The sequence below is a fragment of the Emydura macquarii genome, unplaced genomic scaffold (assembly GCF_026122565.2).
Source record: "Emydura macquarii macquarii isolate MOO-44397 ecotype Brisbane River unplaced genomic scaffold, CSIRO-AGI_Emac_v2 contig_2988, whole genome shotgun sequence".
Taxonomy (NCBI): domain Eukaryota; kingdom Metazoa; phylum Chordata; order Testudines; family Chelidae; genus Emydura; species Emydura macquarii.
Window position 1 is genome coordinate 176155 of NW_027133125.1, and position 22844 is coordinate 198998.

Sequence of the window (22844 nt, forward strand, 5' to 3'; positions counted from 1 at the left end):
CAGACTCTGACATCATGGGACCGGGCTCCTGCCCCTCCTACCTCACTTGGACCTTTGTCACCGCATCATAACAAATATCGACAGAGGGGCCGGGTCAGCAGCTTCTATTCATAGGCTTTTTGGTCAGAGTGTTCATGGAAAGGCGAGTGAGCGTTTCAATTGTAAAACAGCAGCTGGCACAACTGGGGCCAGATTAAAGCAATTTGGGGCCCTGCCCACTATGGAAATTGGGGCATCCTCCATCTTTACTCAAATTTGGCCCATCTCATGACAGAAGGGGCAGCTAGACCAAATCTGAGCAGCGTTGTGGCCCCATGCACCAGGTTGTAACACCACTCACTCATATTTGGCCCAGCCACCTCTCGGGCCAAATTTGAGTAAGTGGTGTTATGACCTGGGGCACACGGTCACATCACTGCTCAGGTGCGGCCTCTTGCAGTGCCACCCACCCAAAACTGATGGTTGGGACCCTCGCTGAGATGAGGTCCCTGTGCAAATGCATGGAATATATGTCAGTAACCCGAGCCTGGGCACAATGAAACTTTATAAAACAGAAAGTGATGATGGTTCATCTTCAATTGTGTGAATAGTTAAGGGTCTGTAAGTGTAAGCGACTGGCTAGAGTCCTGGTTTAATTTCTAGCAGACTCCTTTAGAGTGTTCAGTGCCACGTAAAGTGGGAAAGATGACATATCAAGAGCATATGGGTACTTGCTATAATTTACACCCTTTCTTAGTTCCAGAGGGGTAGCTGTGTTAGTCTGTATACAGTTGTTCCTTACCCTTGGATGTGTATATATATATACCCCCTCTGATTTCTATTTCTTGCATCTGACGAAGTGGGTTGCAGCCCACGAAAGCTTATGCCTGCAGAAATTAAATTTGTTGGTCTTTAAAGTGCTACAGGACTTTCGTTGTTTTTACCCTTTCTTAGGTCTTTCTTCTGACATTGATGGGTCCCCTAATAGGAACAGCTGAAGTAGCAGATCTTATTAACAACAAGTAGCAATTATAGAGCACTTTTTTGAAGATCAGAAAGTCTTTTACACTCAGGAAGCTCTCTCTCCCGGGAGTATTAAGTATAGTTTCTTCCCCCTGGGATCTGTCCTTATGCCCATGACAATACCTCTTACTTTTGTAAGTGGCCTGAGGCAATGATTCTTTAGGCTCAGCAGTTTTGGACTCTGCTCCAGAACTTGTACTCAGAGGCCATTGTACAGGGGGGGTCTCCCCAGACTGGATCCACTTTCCATGAAGTGTTTCCACAGATGAAACTCTTGCCCCTGATGGGTTCAGAGAAGGAAGGAGTAACAAATGCTGCACTTGGCTATGATGGGCACCTGCCTAACTGCAGTAAAGGCAGTGCGGGCATTAGTTGCGGATGGAGAAGGAGTCCTTAAACCCCAGCACTCGGGGCATAGTCCTTCTCCATGGGGAGAAGCTCCCCAAGGCAGTGAAGAATCTAACTAGATTATAAAAACACTCAAAACACTAACAATAGTAAAACTACATCTACCTATATTTACAGATGCTGAAGAGAAGTGATATGAAGATTGCTTCGGAGAGGGAAGATTCTGACTCAGGCCCTGTGGTAGTAAAAAGGAAGTGGAGAGGCGCTGATCCGCGCCTCTGCTTTTACACTCATTACGGAGTACAAGCGGAGGAAGTGTGCAGGCGTGGACCTTACCGTTAGAAATCTCTGCTCTTAGGTTTCAGGCACAAGATACTTGACTGATCCATTAAAGTGTGACTGTACTTTTTCCCCCCAGCTGATTAACAACATACTTTGTTTAGAGGCAAAGGACTCAGGCCTGCAACTCTTATTCACATCCAGTGCCTTATTCATTCAAGAATCCTCATTGAAGTTAATGAGGCACATCTGGAGATCAATAGTACTATTCTCCGAGTAAGGGGCCAGACAACAGTTTGCTTAAGCTGGGGTTTTCAGATGAGCCTAAGGGATTTAGGAATTCAATGGAAATTGAGTACTGAATTCCATTAGGTTCTTCTCCAATTCCCAGCATCAGTGTATCAGGAGGTCAGCCTGGATAGAAATAAGAAGCAGAAATACATAGATGACAGGATTTCTTCTCTTCTTTTACTCTTTAAATCTGCAATTAAGAATTTCTTTCATTTGGCAACACAGATTGCTGACACTGGACTCTCAGTATTGATCTGGGCAGCAGGAGGCAGTGGATTTCCCCCACCCCATCTACTGAGAACTGAATTCTGACTCAAGGACCCTAAGATATCCAAGAAAGAACTTCCTGCTGAGAAACTCAGTCCAGTTCACACAGGCTTGGTAAATGCGGAAATAAGGGGGTATATTAAGTAAAGGAAACTTTAGGGTGAATAGTGAGAAGAGGTTACTCAATAGTGACACACCAGTGAAGGTGAAGGAAGGTGATGGAAGCCCCACAGTGAAGGTGAAGGTGATGGAAGCCCCACTGGAGAAAGCAATCACACATCAGCTGTGGAATAGTCTTGAGCCCTGATCCTGGCCTGCAAAGACTGAGGCATGTACTTACCTTGACTTACCTGAGTAGCCCCATTGACTTCAGTACAACTACTTGCATGAGTGAAGCTCTGTGCATGCGTCAGTCTTTGCAGGCTCTGGGTCAAGCAAATGGGTGGTTCCACTCCTAAGCTTGTATGGCTCCCTTCTACGAGCTCAGCTGGTAGCTATCCTTCTGGCAGAGCCTTTTGAATCACACAGGGTGCTGGGTTTAACCCTCGGCTGCAGCAACTGCCAGATACACACACGTTCATCCCTGGAGCAGTCCATGGCCTTCAGTTGAGTTACATTAGGGATGAATTTAGCCCAGTGAATCTAGGCCTGAATGGAGGGAAATATGTTGAATCCACCATTTGGTCCATTAGCCAGAGAACACAGACTTGGCTGAGCTTTTTGGAGCGCATCCCCATGCATACGTCCCATTAATATATCTGGGGTAAAGATGTGGTAAATACATGCAGAGCGGACTGTGACACTTACAGTGAATAATATTAAATGTTCCTTCTTTGGTGTAAACTAAAGTTGGATCTGACCCCGACAACCAGATCTGAACAGCCTAGAGGGATGTGTGTGTGTGTGTGTGTGTAATATCTTAACTTCACATCTTGGGCCTGTCTCTAGTGAAAACTAGCACACTGTACCAGTTTTCACTACGGATTTGCTTCTGGCCTAGTCAGCTTTTTGCTGCTCCCATCTTGCTCTCATCATGTGATAGTCTTCTGCAGGGGAAAGCCATGCAATGAGGAAATACTTTGGTCTTTATGAGCCCCTCCATTGTGCTCTAACTAAACACACAGATGTCGTAACATGGAAAACACAAGTACTTGAATTTTTGCCCTTTCTTTGGGGGGAAAAAAGAGCCTTTACGAAGACAGAGAAGATCTCTAAAGAACGGCCTCCATTTCAACAAACAGAGTAAAGATCCAATTAGTTAAAAAGGGCCTTTTCTTTGACAAATAGGCAAGAATTCAAAGCCTTGAGTTCTCCATGTTGCAACATTGACATTTTCCTGGCAGAAAGACAAAAATAAAATAAGCCTCTTAGAAGGTCATAAACCCCAAGTAATAAAAGAAGAAGCTTAAGCTGAAATTTAGTTCATTCAGTGAAACTACCAGATTAAAAAACCACCACCACCACCAGGCAAGACTGAAGAAGCCTAAAAACACCCCTGATCCCTCACCTTCTGGTCAGACAATTCCCAAGCTTCTTTTTGGGAAAAAGCAGACAGTCAAATCCAAGAGATCTTAGGACAAGCAGCGACATCCTGCCTCACAGTGAGAAATGCAAAGCAGGAGAGAGAGAGATCTCATGAGCAAGGATGCACACATTTGGGAGCAGGATAACTGTCTGCAGTTATTTCAAGGGTGTGAACACGCAGGATGGAGAGGAATTACGTATTATGTAGGGCCTGATCCAAGTCTATTGGAGTCTTTCTATTGACTTGATGGGTTTGGGTCAGGCCCCAGGGTAGCATGCACAAAGGTATTATAACTAGAAGCAAAGGCATGAGAGCTCAAAAGAAAAACAAACTGAATATTAGGAAAAATCTTCCCTCCAGTGAGCGCTGCTAGGGAGAATGGAATAACCTACTAACCGAGGAGTCCCAAAACGCGAAGCACTTAAAACTAGACTGCACAAAGCATTGGCGAATGCAGGTATCACCATGCGCTGGCCCCCAGGGAATAGGTCACTTTCACTAACTGGTTTAGCAACCAGGAGACCTAGCACAGAATTCGAGTTTACGTGGGCCTTTAGTAACAGACACACACACGTGTGTGTAACAGTAATGCTCAGGAAAAAAGGTATTGAGTAGCTTCTGCACACAAAGGACAACAGTTACCAACTTCCCCTCCCAACCCCAGTCTGGAATTTTACAGAGGATTGGATTCTCAGCTGGTAGAATTCAGAATAGACGCAAAGTCATTGCAGCTATGCTGATTTACAACAGTTGAGAATCTGGCCCAAGGAACATACAACGGGTGCAGACAGGTCAATCATGACAAGTTAGGTCCAGCAATGGGCCAACCAAATCTTCATCTTGTAGTGAAACATATTTTAGAGGCTGTTTTCGACTCCCCCATTTATCTGGGTGTGATTTATGAGCCCCTGGGAATTTTAGCCTTGCGAAAGCATTCCATCATGGCTTCATGTGCAGAATAATAATTACAGATTGGCATTTAAAACAGTCACACAAAAATAAATCCTCTGTTGCTTACTATTTATTAATTCAGCCTGTGTACAGAAAGAGGGATATGAAATTGGTGATTGAAGCTCAATTAAAGATACAACTAACCAAATTAGCTTAACTCTGGGAGCTATTAAATTCTGACCTGCAACATGTGTCTGTACATTGTGTGTGTGTGTGTGTGTGTGTGTGTGTGTGTCTGCCTACATCTAACCCAGTATGATATGTCCATTGTGACCTCAATGAGGACAGCAGGAAATAATGAAAATAGCTTAGTGCACAGACAACGGAGTCTGCTTTCATAAAATGTCCCTAAGGAGACAGCATCCTATAATTCACAGTTAGCACTTGCCTTTAGGTGCACGTCCCTTATTTAATAAAAGCACTCTATAGTATTCATCTGCAATGTGCCCCAAACGCTGCAGGGACAGTCTTGCAAGCTGGATTGGTTAGGAACATTAATTATTTTTTGCACTTTTTTAGTAGCACCTTGCATACAATCCTCTTAAGGTGCTTCCTTAGCAATAAGTCTCATAACACCTCTGTGAGGAAAGGAAATATTATTGTCCCCTCTTTATAATTAGGAAAACAGACACAGAGAGTAAATGACCTGACCAAGCTCAGAGATCAAATCCCTCATAGATGGGTCAGACCCTTGGTGTGACTCCAAGACCTGAAAAATGAAATAAAATCAAATTGCATTTAAATGCAAGTGAGAAAAAAAGGGCAGAGAAATGAAATTACACAACTCAATTAAAAAATGTTCCATCACGTTGCCAGCTTCTGTGTTACACAGTGAGGGCGAGTGTAGGTCTCACTTTAAGAGAAAACACACAAGCTGGTTAGCACAAAGCATTTTACAGTGCTGTTGGGACGTTATTACAGCTAATGGATGGTAGTATAGAGGCTTTGAGGGGGAACTCCAAACAAGGCGGACTATGTTTTTGGAACAAAGTTGTCAAATGCCAACCCATTCCAGCTTTTGTGTTATATTTACTTCTGCATCACTAGATGCTCATGAAGCCCCCTCATCGTATGTCTCACCTGGCAATCACATTCTCCACAGCCAGTCCCAATCCTTTTTATAAACCCTGGGTGAAAAATCACCCAGTAAAGATTTAACTGCAAATGAAGTGTAGTTAAAGGAAGACAGAGGAGTCTGAAGGTTAGTGTCATGCATCTTTACACTTTTGTCATGCTTCTTCCTGACCTTAGCATGAATGGTTAAAGCAGTAAAGTAGGTAGCTAGCACACCAGCAGCTGTCTAAGGATTTCCGGTGTTCCATGATACTAGAACCTGATCAAAGCCCAGAGAAGTCAATGGAAAGACAGCAGGCCCCTAAGGAACAGTCAAAGGAAACATGTAAGAGACACCTTTTGTTCTCCCAAGGTGGATAGCAAGGGCCACATACAGTTTTAAACAAGAATGTCCTTTTCTTCCCCAAGAAGTGGCCTACGTGGCAAATAGCGAGTTTTCTAATGCTCGATGAATAAAGGGAAAGACACAGAGGCTGCTGCAGTTTTACCTTTGAGGCAGCAGGACAGCAGTGACATGAGGATTCGAAAGCCAAGTGGGATTCATAGAATGCAGTTCCAAGGTCTGGCTGACTGAAGTTCAGGATGTGTTGAGATGTGTAGAGAACAACTAGTCAAAAATTGTATTCAAAGCCTCTTTTTTGGGGGTGAAAAATGTCTTTTTAATTAAACAGAATTCTGTGAGAAAAGCTTCCATTTGTGAAAACTGGAATGTTTGGGTTTTTTTTGCTGAAAACAGAACATGTTTTTTGACCAGCCCTAGTACGGAGCAGCTGTTATGATGATGTAAGAATGCATGGCGTGGCAGCAGAGTAAAGGGCACTTGTCGTTTTAGAGGGCCGGGTTCTGGACTGGGGAGGCAGATCAACAGTGGCAGCTTACAGTTTTCAGCAGGATCTGGTTTTTATCTTGTGTAATACTGGAGTTAACAATTATTTTTTAACTAAAGCTCACACTGCTTCAGTGCAAAAAACACCACAATACATATTTATGCCCTGCAAACACGCAGACTTGCTTACAGTTAAGCACAAGTGATCGACTAATATGCTTAAAGTTAAGCACGTACATGTTTTCAGGATTGAGGCCTTAAAGCAAGATTTATAGCCTTCCTTTAAAATACTTTACGCACTGCTTTTTTCCACTAAAAGGTAACCATAACCCCTTCGTATGCAACTGACTTCTCAGTAAAATAATTTTGATTCCCCCCCCCAAAAAAAAAAAAAAAAAATTAACATTTTTGAAGATTTTTCCTTCCCCTCCGTCTTAATTTTTGCCTGGCTGTAGTTAAAAAATGAGAGTTGCCAAAAATGCTAAACTTCACATGCCCAAAGCCCCAGAACATCTCGAGCACTACCATAAAAAGAAATAGCATCCCAAGCTAAAGTTAAGGTTTTGGTTTGATTGTGTTTGTGAGGCATTGGACATGTGCATTGGGACCGGTGCACAATATTGGAACTCAGGAGTCTATGCGGGTGTTTATACATGTGATTTGTTGTTGGTGCGGTTGCGTATATCTTAATGGTTCATAGATTTAGATTCCAAGGTCAGAAGGGACCACTGTGATGATCTAGTCCGACCTTCTATCTAACACAGGACATAGAACTAACCCAAAATAATTCCTACAGCAGATCTTTCAGGAAAACATTCAATCTTGAATTAAAATCGGCCAGTGATGGAGAATCCACCATGAATCTCGATCAAGTGTTCCAGGGGTCAATTACCCTCACTGTTAAAAATGTATACCTTGTTTCCAGTCTGAATTTATCTAGCTTCAACTTTCAAGCAGCGTATCATTTTATATCTTTCTCCGCTAGACTGAAGAGTCCATTATTAAATATTTGTTCTCCATGTAGGTACTCACAAAGCACCCCTTAACTTTCTCTGTTACACGAAATGGATTGAGCTCCTTGAGTCTATCACCATAAGGCAGGTTTTCTAGTCCTTTAATCATTCTTATGGCTCTTCTCTGAACCTCTCCAATTTATCAACATCCTTCTTGAACTGTGGACTGCAAAGTAATCCAGCAGAGGTCACATCAGTGCTAATACTGAGGTGAAATAATCTCTCTACTCCTCAAAATTTTCCCTGTTTATGCATCCCAGGATTGCATTATCCTTTTGGCCACAATCTTGCATTTGGAGCTCATGTTCAGCAGATTGTCTGCCATGAACCCCAAATCTTTTCCAGGTTCCCAGGATGGAATCCCCTATTCTGTAAGTATGGCCTGCATTCTTTGATCCTAGATGTATACACTTACATTTAGCTGTATTAAAACATGCATTGTATTTGCACCCAGCTAACCAAAGGTGACCCAGCTAATCAACTAATTAACCCAGCTAACCAAGAGAGAGATCCAGAGTGTTCTGTATCTGAGATAGGCCTGCTTCATTATTTACCATCGCCCAATTTTTAGGTTATCTGTGATGTTATCAGTGATGATTTTATGTTTTCTTCCAGGACATTGATAAACATATTAAACAGTGTGGGGCAAGAATCAGTCCCTGTGGGATCCCACTAGTAACACACCTGATAATTCCTTATTTACAGTTACATTTTGAAATCTGAATCAGTTATTAAATGGATTAAAAGTTGGCTGTGTGCTATGTTAGTTTTGTATTACTCTAGCTTTTTAATCAAAATGTAATGCAATACCACGTCAAACTCCTAACAGAAGTCTAAGAGTATTACATCAACATTATTACTTTTATCAACCCAACTTGTAATCTCATTGAAAAAAAGATATCAAGTTAGTTTGACAGGATCTATTTTTCATAATACATGGCATTAATTACATTACCCTCCTTTAATGCTTCATTAAATCGAGTTCCATATCAGCTGCTCCATTATCTTGCCTGAGACTGACAGGCCTATAATTATGTGGGTCATCCCATTTATCCTCTTTAAAATTTGGCACAGCACTAGCTGTTTTCCAGTCTTCTGGAACTTCCCCAGTGTTCCAGGACTTATTGAAAATCAACATTAATGGTCAGTGAGTTCCTCGGCCAGCTCTTTTAAAACTCTTGGATACCAGGTATCTGGACCTGCTGATTTAAAAATGTCTGTGTTTAGTAGCCCCCGTTTAATATCCTCCTGAGATATTAGTGGACTGGAAAAAGTGTTATCCTCATCATATGAAATGACTACATCTTCTGTTTTCCCCCAAATATGTATAGAAATATTTATTGAACACTTCTGACTTTTCTGCATTATTATCGATAATTCTACCATTTCCATCTAGTAATGGACCAATACCATTGTCATGTTGATTTTGTTATTTTTTAGTGACTGCATTGAAAGGTTGGGGGTAAATGAATTTCTTTAGCTGGTGCTTGACTATGGTTTGTGTGACATTTTATATTATCCAAGTACATGTATCACACACACCACCTACTTTCTGAGGTATCCACATATACATATGCATTAAATATTTTATATTACATGTTGCAAATAAAACCATCCAGAGAGTTTGATTTCTGACAGTGATCACTTTCCCTTAGAGATCTGGTCAATCTATTTTCCTTATAATAAACCACAATGTTGCAGTTTCAACCAGTTCAGTTTATTTCCCCATTCCCCCATGAACAAAAACGGAAGCACAAATGATCTTCCCTCCATTACAAGCACCACCACACAGCAGTCAGGAATCTTACTGGTATATTAGAAGGTGGACTTAAAATGTAACCCATCACAGAAACAAGTCCCTCATATGATGGGATGCAATTCGTACCACAGTTCTTTAATCATTGGAGGATAAAATCTTCTGCAGTGGATATTGATTTTAATTTCAGTCCTCACTACCATTTATCACTACAGCATACTATGCTTAGGCAGGACATCATCCAGAGAATTGATTTAATCTCAATAATATTTAAGAGCAATGACTGCTTAACACTGGGCCCTATAAAATATGAATGACTCGGGTGTAGCTCAGTTTATGTTCATATGTCAGGTCCCTGCACTTGCCAGGGCAAGCTTCACACTCACCCACACCTGAGGCAAGAGACTTTCCCAAGCGCTGATTATAACAGCTGATCAGGAATGCCTGGGGGCCATGGCAGGGAGAAAGGTTGCCCATCAGGGCATTGCAACGAAAAAATTCAACTATATGCAAAATGATTTGTACAGGAATCGATGTGGCACATAAATAGGGCCATTAAACATAATGCATCCCCCATATAAACTTCCCTGGTGATGCATAGGTTTTTATGAACCTGCATGAAATGAGACAGCATAGTACTGTAGCTTAATATACGTAAAGTTAATATTGTCACAAGAGGCCAATTGCCTAGCATGTACAAATAGCCCACAAGACGGTTTGCACTATAATTACAAACAGCCTCTAACTGAGTAGACGATGCATGTAAACCCAACAAAATATAGAAAATATCAGTACACAGATATGCTTTTGTACCATCAGAATGGACAGAGCAGAGCGCAAGTAGGTGACTTACCATCAAGAATTGCCCACTGGCCATCTATTTCTGTGTGTTTCAGGTAGGAATCTTCAATGGTTGGGTCATAGTCGGGCACAAAAATCTTCTGGAAGAACTGAATGGTGAGAGCGCTTTTCCCCACACCACCATCCCCCACCACCACCAGTTTATAGGTGGGCAGGTTTTCACTTGGAACAGCACTTGTAGCCATGTTTCCAGTGCGTCAGACCTGGAAGAGAAAGAAAGAGAGATTGACTCAGACCACTTATTAGCAATAACAAGACGGCTACCCGGACACCGATTTCTCAACCCTGACTCAGTGCATGAGGAGCCAGGGCTGGGACTCCTTCCATTGGGGTGCATTAACTTAACTCTTAGCTGGTTGAGGGAAAAGAAGGGCCATGACCTTGCATCCTCGCTGCTCCCTTTCCAGCATCCTGGAGAAGAAGAGCAGGAAGGAGCAGTTTCTGTACTCCAGAGCGCCCAGGGACTGCTATTTGTAAGTGGCCGCCCCAAGGGGCTATGGAAAATATGAGGGTGACGCTTGGTCATCCCCATTGGTTGCCAAGAAGCCACTCGCAATCTGGGCTCTTATTTGGATTTTAGTGCAAGGACAAAGTCCTTCTTTTCGCTACAGGACCGGCAGAGCATTGTGACGATGCAAACTCTTCCCCCCCATTCCTCCCCACACCAGCACGTCTCAATCTTGACCTAGATGGACCACTGCTACAGGAGGGAAGGTGGCCACATTTCCATGGTTTATTTGATCTTTTCCCTTTCTACAGAGTCTGCCAATTAGTGCCAAATGTGGGTACGGAGCTTTGTGGTGCAGCTCCCTCTCCACTAGGAACTAGCCTGAGACAATGAAATCATCTGTCCACAGGTCAAAACAGCTGTCAAGTTACAAATGATTCTTCAGTCACTATCAACTTTTGTTGCACTTGAACCAGTGACCGTAACCCATTAGGAATCCTGAGCCCAGCAATTCTGTGACCGTACCATATTATATTCACCAGATATTTAAGAGACTGTTACAGTTTGGGCCTTGACTGCTAAGTGCCAGGCAAACACTCCTAATAGGGCGTGACGGACGATGCAGCAGGTTAGAGTTCAAATCCTCCTTCAGCTCACATATGAAAATGCACTGAGCAGTCTTGTCCTCTCTCGCTACGTCATTTAGCACAGAAGAATCCAGGGCAGCAACACAGGGCTGGAGATCACTGGCAGAAAGGCTATTGCCTTCAATTTTAAAGGGTTTCCTGCCCCTGTGCGCCGGCGGGGGGGGCTCTGAAGGAAAGGGCTTCAGTGCCCGGCCAGCAAAAGAGCCAATTGGGCACAATGTGGGCTAAGGTGTGCCTGTCTGCCTGCTATGTCTCTCACTGTATTTGGTTGTTGTGTGTTAGATTTCTTCCGGATTCTAAGAAATAAAGTCGTGTTATGTTGCAACCTTCCAGGAAGAGTATTTATGGTTTGCTTTTAACTCTCTGTGTGAATGGCGTGAACATAACAGTTAAGACAAAAGCAGTGAGAGTGAGGAGATCTGCTTTCCATACCCCACCTTGTGCACATAAATCCTGTGACCTTGGGGATGTCACACAGGGAAGTTTTAAAAGCTTTCTGTGTGCAATTATACACCACATTTGTGCTCATTTTCCCTCAGCTGTGCATGCATATCAGGTCTCTGTGCAAAAACAGCCAACTGTGCATCTAACGGGCATATGCAATTGCAGCCACTCCTTACAAAAAATTAGGTGAGCATTTCTGCATGCACACCCCGAAAGTCAGGCCCTTAAACGCTCTGGGCTTCAGTTTCCTTATCTGTAGGGAGTGCACCACGCTGCAGTGCCTCAGGATGCTGACTTCACTTCCCAAGCTTTTATAAGCCTGCCTTCTGCAGAGAATGAATGCGTGTGCGTGCACGCACGTATGTGTCCCAGCCCTGTGTACTTCTAAAATCCCACAGAAACAGCATCAAATGCAAGAGAGCGATTGTGCTCTCCCCAGAGGTGTAATATGCAAGAACTTCCATGAAGAAGGCTACATACCAGCACAGCTGCCACAACACAAGGCAGCAGCAGCTTTCTAGAGGCTACATAGACTTTGGCAAGCCCACTTCTAGGCCTTGTTAACACTGCCGAGTGAAGTCGACTTACTTTAAGTCAACTTTCAGCAGCTGATTTTTAGAAGTCGCAGCAGCATGCATACACTACGCTGTTTGTACAGGTCTCCTGTGTTTACACTGAGCACTCTTAATGCGAATTGCAAAGCAGTGCAATGTGGGTAGCTATCCCACAGTGCAACTAGCCGTGGTGGCTGTTGGGACGAGTGTCATCGTCCCAGGATGCAGCGCTGCTTCCTCCTCTCTTTTTCCCCTCCCAAACAAACAGAAAAAGTATTTTCGCGCCGTTTTTTAACTCCCTGTGATCGCCATTGCTGCAGAGACATGGAGCCAGCTCAACTCTGCAGTATTATTGTGAGCGTTACAAATACATCGCGGCTTATCATCAAGTATTTTCGAAGTAGAGCAAGAAGCCGAAGCACACACAACTGCGATGCCACCGAGGCCTGCCCTGCTACAAACCATCAAGCAGAACAATTCCCGATTGCTGCAGGCTGTAACACATCATCTGCAGTCCATGGAGCACCAGTTTTGGTCCCGGGAAACAAGCACAGACTGGTGGGACCGCATTATTATGCAGCTGTGGGATGATGATCAGTGGCTGCAAAATTTTCGTATGCAAAAGACAACTTTCCTGGAACTTTGCTTGGAGCTGGCCCTGTCCCTGAAGCGTGTGAACACTCGCTTGAGAGAAGCTCCGACGGTGGAGAATGGAGTTGCAATCGCTCCGTGGAAGCTGGCAACCCCCAACTGTTACCACTCAGTTGGGAATCAATTCGGAGTCGGTAAATCTACAGTGGGCACCGCTGTGATTCAACTATACAGGGCCATCAACAGACTTCTGCTACGAAGGATAGTGACTCTGGGAAATGTGCAGGACGTAGTGGAGGGGTTTGCCACGATGGGCTTCCCAAACTGTGGGGGGGAGGGCACTGATGGGACGCACATCCCTATCTTAGCGCCTGCCCACCTAGCAACCAAGTACATAAATCGCAAGGGGTACTTTTCCATGGTCCTGCAGGGGCTTGTGGATTACAGGGGTCGTTTCACAGACAACAGAGTGGGGTGGTCTGGGAAGGTGCATGATGCGCGTGTATTTCGTAATTCGGGGCTGTTCTGTAAGATGCAGGCGTGCGCTTTTTTCCCAGACCAAAAAATTCAAATTGGGGGTGTGGAAATGCCCATAGTGATCCGAGGGGATCCTGCTTACCCCTTGCTCCCTTGGCTAATGAAGCCCTACACCGGCCACCTTGACAGTGACAAGGAGTGTTTTAATAAGAGGTTGAGCAATTGCAGAATGGTTGTAGAATGTGCCTTTGGGTGTTTAAAGGGTAGATGGAGGAGACTCCTCACTAGGCTGGACATGAGTGAGAAGAACTTCCGGTCAGTGATATCTGCGTGCTGTGTTCTTCATAATGTGTGTGAAGCGAAGGGGGAGAGGTTCCCCCAGGATTGGGCTGTGGAGACAAAGACTGGCCACCAATTATGAGCAGCCAGATGCCAGCAATTCGCTGAGAGCTAACCACGGAGCGCTTTGCATTAGGGAAGTTTTGAAAACCAGGTTCTGCAATGAGATGCAGGACTGATTTCTGTTCCTGTATGTTGTTTGCCTTTGGTGAAACCCCACCCCACCCATCGATATCCGCCAAATATCTTGTTCTGGAGGGATTTGGCAGGTATGATTTAATAAAGAAACGTGTTGAAATGATGCAAATGTTTATTTATTAACATTCAAGTCATGGGAGGGGGGCGGGGAAGTGTTCATTCACTGTCTCAAGGAGTAGGATGGTAGCTTGCTGGCCAGCTGTCAGAGGGGCCGCCGCTGCTTTCTGCTCGCCTCCACGGGGGTGGAGGTGAACATGTACTGCAGCCTGGCCAATCGACTCAGAGACCGGCTGGGGGCAGGCATCAAAGCCCTCGATCGAGGAGCATTATGGAGGGGCTGCAGCGTGACTTTGTCCTTCCTCCGCTCCTCCTGAAGCTCCACGAGCCTCCGCAGCATGTCTGCCTGATCCCACATGATTTGCCGCATCGCCTGCGTGGCGCTGCGATCATGCTCCATCATTTCTCTGCGAGTCTCTCTATCCATGTCCATGTTCTGGGACAAGGTGAGACATCATGCTCTTAGCTATGTCTCTGCGGCTCCTTAGGCGTTCATGAGCTCGCAAAATATGCCATCTCTTGGTTTTTTTCCTGTCTATGATAGTCTTTCCACAGCATTTATCGAGGGTGGGGCCAAGGCCGAGGTGTCTACAGAATGAAGAAAAACCACCCCAAAACAACAAGGTAGCCACAGTTAGCATAGTGAAGAAAATGATACAACTGCAACAATGTAGACAGTAATCCCGATGCAGTGCACAGGGCAAACACAGAGCCTCATCCCATTCCTGACAGCCCAGAAGGGTCTGCTTGCTGTGCCCTTACAGAGAGGATCTGAGGACAGCGTTGGGGGGGAGGGGAGGGTGTCTCTGCTGGTATTTTAAACTCTTACAGAGAGGAACTGCGGAGAGCATGGGGGGGGGGGGGGGCGGGGAATACTCTGCTTAAAACACAGATTTGCTGGACGCAGCGGGGTACCAGCCGTGTTCCGCCACGATGCGGGCTTCCTTCATTGCCGCAAAGTATCCTACCGTGGAGGGAGGAACAAGGCAGTCCTCCCCTGAAAACTTTTGCGAAGGATAACAGATTACCTATGTGAAAGGTTCCGTGAGATATCAACTGATGAGAAATGTAGCATTTCTCATCACATAAACAAACTGTTCCCTGGGTAACCCCCCAGTACAGTCACCGAAACGCTTGAAATCCCCTTCGGGCCCCCCCACCCCAACCAATGTAAAAGGACAGAACTGCTAAGAAGAGGAAAAAAAACCTCACCAGATGTGCCTTCCCCGGGATCATTAGTGCTGTCCTGTGTGCTGCTGGACTGCTCTGGGGTCAGGAATGTGTCTCTCATGCTCTCATGCACCCTGCTCTCCTCAGCTTCCTCCTCCTCCACGTCCACAGAGTCCTCATCACTGTCCATGGACTGTGACCTAGCGGCACAGTGGTGGGATTGCCACCGAAAATTGCATGCACCTCATCATAGAAGCGGCATGTTTTGGGCGAGGAGCCAGAGCGGCTGTTAGCTTCCCTGGCTTTCTGATATGACTAACGCAGGTCCTTGATCTTCACGCAGCACTGCTGAGTGTCCCTCTTGTGTCCCTTCTCCAGCATGCCCTGAGATATCTTCCCATAAATGTCCAGATTCATTTTGCTGGCTCTGAGCTGAGTCACAATGGACTCCTCGCCCCACAGACCGATGAGATCTAAGACCTCTGGTCGACTCCATGCTGGAGGGCGTTTGGGCTTTGCAGTAGCCATGCGGAGTCCAGCGACAAAGCTCTCTCCACGCTGGCTGCACAGGAAATGAAAATTCAAATCTTCCCGGGGCTTGAGGGGAGGGGACATTTCCGGGTAGCGTGACCACAGAGCAGCACAGTATGACTGTCCAGAACGGTCAAAACTGGGCATTGTGGGATACCTCCCGGAGGCCAATAAATTCAATTTAAGTGAAGTTGTGTCTACACTGACACTATATTGAATTTACGCCACTTGCAGAGGTGGTCTTATTAAGTCAATTTTCAAGGCGACTTAATTCAAATTAACAGGGGTGCCAGTGTAGACGCAGATGTACGTAGGTCGACGAAAGTGACTTTACGTCGACCTATGTCGCCAGTGCAGACCAGTCCCTAGCTAGTGCTAGTTCTAGCAGGGTTGCCTGGCATTAGATGAGAGCACAAGTTATGGAGTGGAACAGCTGCTGCATTCCCTCGGAGATGGGAGGGACAGATACCATTAGGTGCTGAGCTTCCCTGTGGTACAGTGTTCTCCAGAGCTCTCCACTGGGAAGGAGAGATTTGTGCACTGCTCACCACTCAGGGATGTACTTTAATGACACATTCCAGCTTCTACTTACTCAGGGCCAAATCTCAGCAACCTTACTCAGTTTTCATTCTGTCCTTGCTTATGCAAAACTCCCACTGCCTTCTGTTGGAGATTTAGCTGAGTGAGCGAACGCAGAGCAAGGGCCTCAGAGATTGACCCTCATTGCACATCTGATCTGAGCAAGAGGAAATATTTTGCATGGTGTGTCAATCAGTAACAGGCAGCTCCCGAATCCTTTGCTGATTGCACAAAAGGAAAAAGAGTGTGCAAATGACTGGTGTGTCAGAATGCACAGCATGTTCAGCAGTCGAATACAGGAGATGGGTCAGAAAGTCTCTGGTTCCACTGGTTTCTATGAAATGCCAACAGTGGCTTCCACTGGAGACAAGCTCAGTGCAGCTTCTGTCAGACGGCCTTTGAACCATGAATCAGAGGCACAGCACAGAATGAGACGTGGGAGTCCCTTCTCTCCATCCTCTGCTCCAAGCACTAGATCCTACTCTTTACCAGTCGCTCACTCATCCCTCCTTCTCCCAGCTAGAGAGAGATTTTATTTAGTTTTTCAGTGGCATATTTCCCAGCTCCTTGCACTCCATGTGTTGTAGAGTGCAGGACACTGACCAGAGAGTTATAATCAAAGTATAGCAGCAATTATGTGCTTAGAAAGCATGAGGACAATGCAACCAAAAAGATTCACTGTGCTGTGACGTGTAGTTTTTTTGTTAACATGAGGGAACATGCATCCATACTTTACAGAATTCAGTTCTCATTCCTCTCCTCTGATCATCACACTGAGATTGAACTGTTGAGAAGTGGCACTCAAGTTTAGATACTTCATTCCCAATTACAGTCACTGCTAAATCTTGAGATGGGATTTTCCAAATGGGGATTTTTTCCCCCATACAATATACACCACAGAGAATGACCTGAGCCTGTAGTACTTCTGCAAATGAGGAAATAAATTCAGGTTATACAAATTCAGACTCAGGTCTTGTAAGGGGCTGAATTCCTTGAACTCCATCAGAATCACACACTGGAAATCTCTCCTTATACTCCTGGAACTGAGTTCACTGAAAGTTCAATTTATGTTTTCTTTCAAGAGCAAGCCGTCACGTGTAAGAGGAGGAGAAATATCGCAGGGTTGTTTCCATAGGAATGGGACACTGACTACAAGGACTCCAGGGTAAAAGGACAAGTGATTCTGAGCATGTCACAGAAACTTAGTGAATTTATCCACACAGCATTCCTGCAAGGTAGGGCAGTATTAGCCCCAATTTACAGATGGGAACCAAAAAGACTAAGTGACTTGCCTAGGGCACACACAAACCCTTATCTCCTGGGTCTCGGTCCAGTGCCTTAACCACAAGATCATCATGTACATGACTGATGGGCTTGGCTAAAGGTTTGGAGTCAACTAAGCATGTAAATATGATCACTTGCTTTCGCACATTGCAGGTCAAATCCTCCTTTCCTTTGCACCAGTGCAATCCCATAAAAGTCAGCTAAACCCTTTCCTTGTATGCCCCAAAGGGCAAAGACTTTGGGTGAAAACATGGCCCCATTGAAGTAAATTACAAAACTCCCATTGGCTTCAATGGGGCCAGGATTTCACCTCTTTTCCAGGTGCTTCATAGCAAATGCAGATATTAGTCCTCTTCAATGTTTCTGGATAAGCTGTTTGCTACCAAATGAGTGACAGCTTGGTTTTCAAACAGTCCACAGATGTGAAAGAACATACTCAGCTTGCTGACCTCACCATAAACCACAAGCTATTTCTCAGAAGGAATATTTTCAGTGGGTTTTCAATACTAAGCCCTTTAAATTTTTCTCTTGGAGACCCCAAATTTAACTCCCACGAAACAGTTACCAAAGTACAATGCTAATAATTAGCCCACACTGTAAATTTCGATGATAGCCCTTGTGCACATTAAAAGAACCAGTGAGGAACTGACAACACTGATGTCTACAGATTACTAGTGTAAACCTCCAATTGGAGTTGGCCATCTCCTGTAACTGTGGAGTGAGCTTCAAAGGGGACCTACCCAAGGGACGACAGCAGTAATGGCTACCATAGCCCTCAGACCCCATTCCCCAGCATGCACGGAGTCAGTGGCAGGCACGGAAGAAACTCCTACTGAGCCCAAGAGAGCTTTCTGCGTGGGGTGAGATGGAGAACAGTTTGCTGGGCCAAGGATAAGCCAGGGCTGCCCAGCCGCTCAGTAGCAGGGGACGGCCTGACTCAGAGACAGAGGCTAGTTTTGAGTTTTTGGGAGCTCAGGCAGAAGCAGAACAATGCAGGGAGTGTCTGATTAATTCCCTCTCCCGACCAAGGGAGTCTTGGCACTGTGTGGGATCTAGTGCACAGGCCAGGCAGTTCCAACCCTGCAGAGATGAGCATCCAGAATAGCAAAGATCCGACCAGTGCTAGCTACTGAGAGCCAGCCGAGATCTCCACAGGACTCCAGACCAGGGAGCCAGGAGAGAACCCTGCCCCGACCCAGGGACGAAGATACTGCAAGGAAACACTTGTTGGTTTGCGCTGGCCAATGTTCACCACGCTGCAGCAATCATCTCCCCACTCAATCCCAGCATGCCATTTGCCAGGGAGGCTGCTGGGAAGAGTTCAGAGTGTTGGGAGGTGGAAAATTTGTTAAAGTCTAAACACCAACAAATTATTAGTTACCCGTAACCTTTTCCCTCCCCAGATCCTATTTTCCTGTTTCCCATCAAGTCCCTTCTTGCAATATTGTTATGCTGGGCTGTGCTGTTTCTTTTGCGAGGGTTTGAGCTGTATGCTTTTGCATGTTCTGGATTTTATCCTCCTTGTCAGTTAGTAGCATTATTCACTTTCTCAAGAAAGAACAGCCCTTGTGCATAAGCAATCATCTTAGGTGGAGGCACCAGGCATCACAAAAAAAAAATAACCCAGGATCCCATCCATGGGAGGAAAAGGAAGAAGCCACTCCAAGCAGCAAGCAACAGGGAAGAGGCTTGAGACACACCTTGGGGTAGGGGCAACCCCAGCTTGTCAATTATGCTATCTCCATCCAAGTTATGAAGAAGTTTCAGAAAACTGAATTGAAAATCATACATTAAATTAGTTTGTTCAGAGCGAACAAACAGCAATAGAAATCTTTTAAATGATATCAGCCCAGTGTGGCTGAAAATGGACCTGAAAGGCAGCAGAATTACTTAAATATTTCTAATGATTTTCTTACAGTGTAAACACAGAAGTTCAACAGGAAAGCCCAGCTTCTAAACAAGCACACCTTCCATTAAAGTCTGAGCTAAACACCCTATCTGTCATGTGGACAGAACGTTCCTCATTGCACATCCATTCCACTGAGATCACAACCGACAAAACTCTTTGTGGGCCATTGCCCAGTAAAAAAGTCTATATGTGATCACTTAAACAAGGGCTTTGCAGATGCCACGGCTACATGGAAGCAGCTTGTCTCTTCAGTCAGCTGCCGAATGTGCAACAGCTGCCATCCTTAAAACTGCTCCAACTCCTAAGCTGCCTGCTTGAGGGAATTAAATGCATCTGCATAGCTCTGTTTAAGTCAATGGAGGGATGCTGATCTATATGGCCTTCTATGAATATGCCACCTCAGAAATGCAGCCACTTCTGGCGAGAAGAACCAGCTTATAACAGAATCAGCTTATAACAGTGTCATGGAGTCTCTGAAGTCCATGCACAACAAGGACCTCAGTTTAAGGACTTATTTGAGACATATGTACAAAGTGAACTGCATAGAAGTTAGTTTATCTACTTGGGGATGACGGGTGGGTGAAAGACTGAAATGTCCCATTAAAATAAGGCTAGGTCTACATAACAGACCTATTTTGGTAAAACTACATCACTCAGTGGTGTGAAAAATCCACCCCCCTGAGCAACGTAGTTAAACCGACCTATCCCTCCCTGTAGACGGCACTATGTTGACGGGACAGCTTCTCCCATCAACATAGCTACCGCTTCTCGGGGAGGTGGATTAACTACACCGACGGGAGAAACTATCCTGTCGATGTAGTGGCATCTTCACTAAAGTGATGCAGCGGTGCAACTGTCCATGAAGATGTCTAAGCACAGAAGAAAAACTGTAGATAAGCTGAAAGAAAAATAAAAAAAGGAGAGATGATTAAACAGACTCACACTCTGACAGCTTGTCACCAAACCCCAGTAGGACAATGCTAGAAGACAGATACGGTGTACAACTCCTATTATTACTGTGAAACCTAACCTAGGCGCAAGTGGCTCAGATCCTCAGCTGGTTTAACTCATAGCGCCACTGGATTCAACGGAGCTACTACCGTTAACACTAACTGAGACTTTGACCAAGACACTTGCTGTGTTAACGTCAATAAAACTTGTATACCTTGGCTCGGATTCTGGTCTTGCAGAGGTGGAGTCTCAATCAACATTGCTACATCAAGATGAACGAGATAAAAACCAAGCTCCTCGTCTTGCTGTGAAAGTTACTGCAATTAAAGATCCAGACTTCTTGACGGAGAAGCCTTGCATGACAATGATTTACAGGATCCATGGCAACACACGATGTTGGAATTGCTCAATCCAGTTATGAAACCTTGAGAAAACTGCAGCTCGTCTCCATGGTGTCCAACCAGCTCACTTATTTCCTTCAGCTTCTCACTGACACTACACCCACTTTAGGGAACTTATTGCTTGAGCAGTAGCAGGGTGTTTGAGTTGGGTTTATTTATAGCTGTGAACTATATGTAAATCTTAATGTGTTTATATAGGAATCAAGATTGAGCTGCCTGTGGCCAAGGAATTTATTTACTATTGACTTGCTTTGATTTGTAGAAAGCTGCTGTCACATGCTTTTGGTGAACAGATAAAATTTCAATAAAGAGACATTCCTCCCCAGCTCCAAGTTGGACCAGTATCAATAGCAAACTCCTGCCAACTCCTCCAGCCATCATGACTAATAACTCTTCCCCTGCCTACAGCTCACTCATACCAACTCCTTAACCCAACCCTTCACCAGAACCCTAACCGGCAAGGTTTGCAGCCTGTTCCCAAAGCCAGAATTCGGGCTGCGTTATACCAAGGAGAAAGTAAATTCCAAAGTCTGGGATGTTTTTGCATCTAGCTCCTCATCTCCTGTTCTATGCGGTTAGCTGAAGCACTTCAGAAGTAGTAGTCATTGTCATGCTGGCTGGATAAGGGGGGCCCTTAAGGTGTATTCAAGAGCTCTGATTATTCCCTTCTACACCGATCTCGTGCTGGGGGTGTCACACTGGTTGGATGTGGGGGAGGGCATTTGTTATATGGTTTGACATCAGTATGTCAAAATCATAATAATCCACGTGGGATATGCCATGTCAGGTACTGTTAGAAAGGCTATAAAGTGCTAAGTAAGATGATGATGTTTATGTTCATGTGTTATATCAACTATATCCATAACTTCCGTCTTACATATATCTGTATTTCAAATTGTGCTGGCTGGGTAACACTCCAGACAGGATGGCCGCAGAACAATAGCCTGCTTAATGGCCCATTAAGACATTCCCAGGTGCAAGGAGTCCAGGAGGGAGAAGCCAGAGATATACCTGATGAGTCACCAGGACTTGCCCATGTGACTCTGGACTCCATTTTGATTCCTGTAAAACTCCACAAACAGCACGGCCAGGGCCAGAAGGTATATAAGGCAGGCCTGGGGAATCCATTTTGTCTTCAGTCACCAGTCTACAGTCCTGTTCAGCTTGTACCAACCTACCCCTGGATCAATTCATCTGCAACTGAACTGAAGCTGTGAGACAAAGGACTGAGACCCATCCAGGTACTGGATGTATACCAGAGGAACTTTACAAGCCTGCAACTCCACAATTCTCCCAGAAACCTGATATATATGGACTTTCAAATCATTTGTATGTATCGGATCGTTTTAATCCTTTAACATTTCTCTTATGGTTTGTTTCTTTCTTTGTATAATAAACCTTTAGTTTTAGTTACTAAAGGATTGGCTGGCAGCGTGGTATTTTGGGTAAGATCCAAACTTATATTGATCTGGTACTGTGGCTGACCCCTTGGGGTCAGAGGGAACCTTTTTAGTAAAGAGCATAGAGTTTAAATAACTGGTCTCTTTACTAGACCCAGTGTCGGATTGGGAGCCAGAGATTGAAATGCAGTAAAGGGGGCTGTGTGTATTAGTGTACTGGCTTCCTGATAACCAGTTTGAGGGAAATCAGAAGCACAGTTTGTGGCTGGTTGGGAAGCCTGACTTCAGTGTCACCTACCAGTGCCAGGAGAATCTGCTCTCCTTTTGCAGCCTGCCCTGACCGTGGCATTTTCAGGTGGCTACCCTAGGCACGGACGGGTCACAGTCATCACCTGATACACCAAGGGAGGAGATCCAGGGACTCAGATATTTGGGTCTTTATAGATTACAACCAACACCTTGAATCATACCCAGAAAGAAACTGGGAGCTAGTGCAGATTATTGAGCATAGGAGAAGCTATGTCATGAAATTTAGGGCAGTGAAGATTAGGCAGTTTAAACCTTTTGGGTCTGTTTTCCTTTCCAGATACACATGAAATAATCACCAACATCTAGTTACAAAACTGACGCAATTAACAGCTGGCTCTGAGAACTGAGTTTCTGTAGTATTG

The 22844-nt window shown here is 44.9% G+C and overlaps 1 protein-coding gene across 1 annotated transcript in view; it reads right to left on the reverse strand.

The window, feature by feature from the left end:
* The window catches only part of MRAS (muscle RAS oncogene homolog), a 61944-nt gene that overhangs the window by 21412 nt on the left and 17688 nt on the right, over positions 1-22844 (reverse strand). The window contains exon 2 of the mRNA XM_067570060.1: positions 10186-10396. Within this exon, the coding sequence (XP_067426161.1) occupies positions 10186-10378 (193 nt within the window). The 5' untranslated portion in view covers positions 10379-10396. The remainder of the gene's footprint in view (positions 1-10185; positions 10397-22844) is intronic.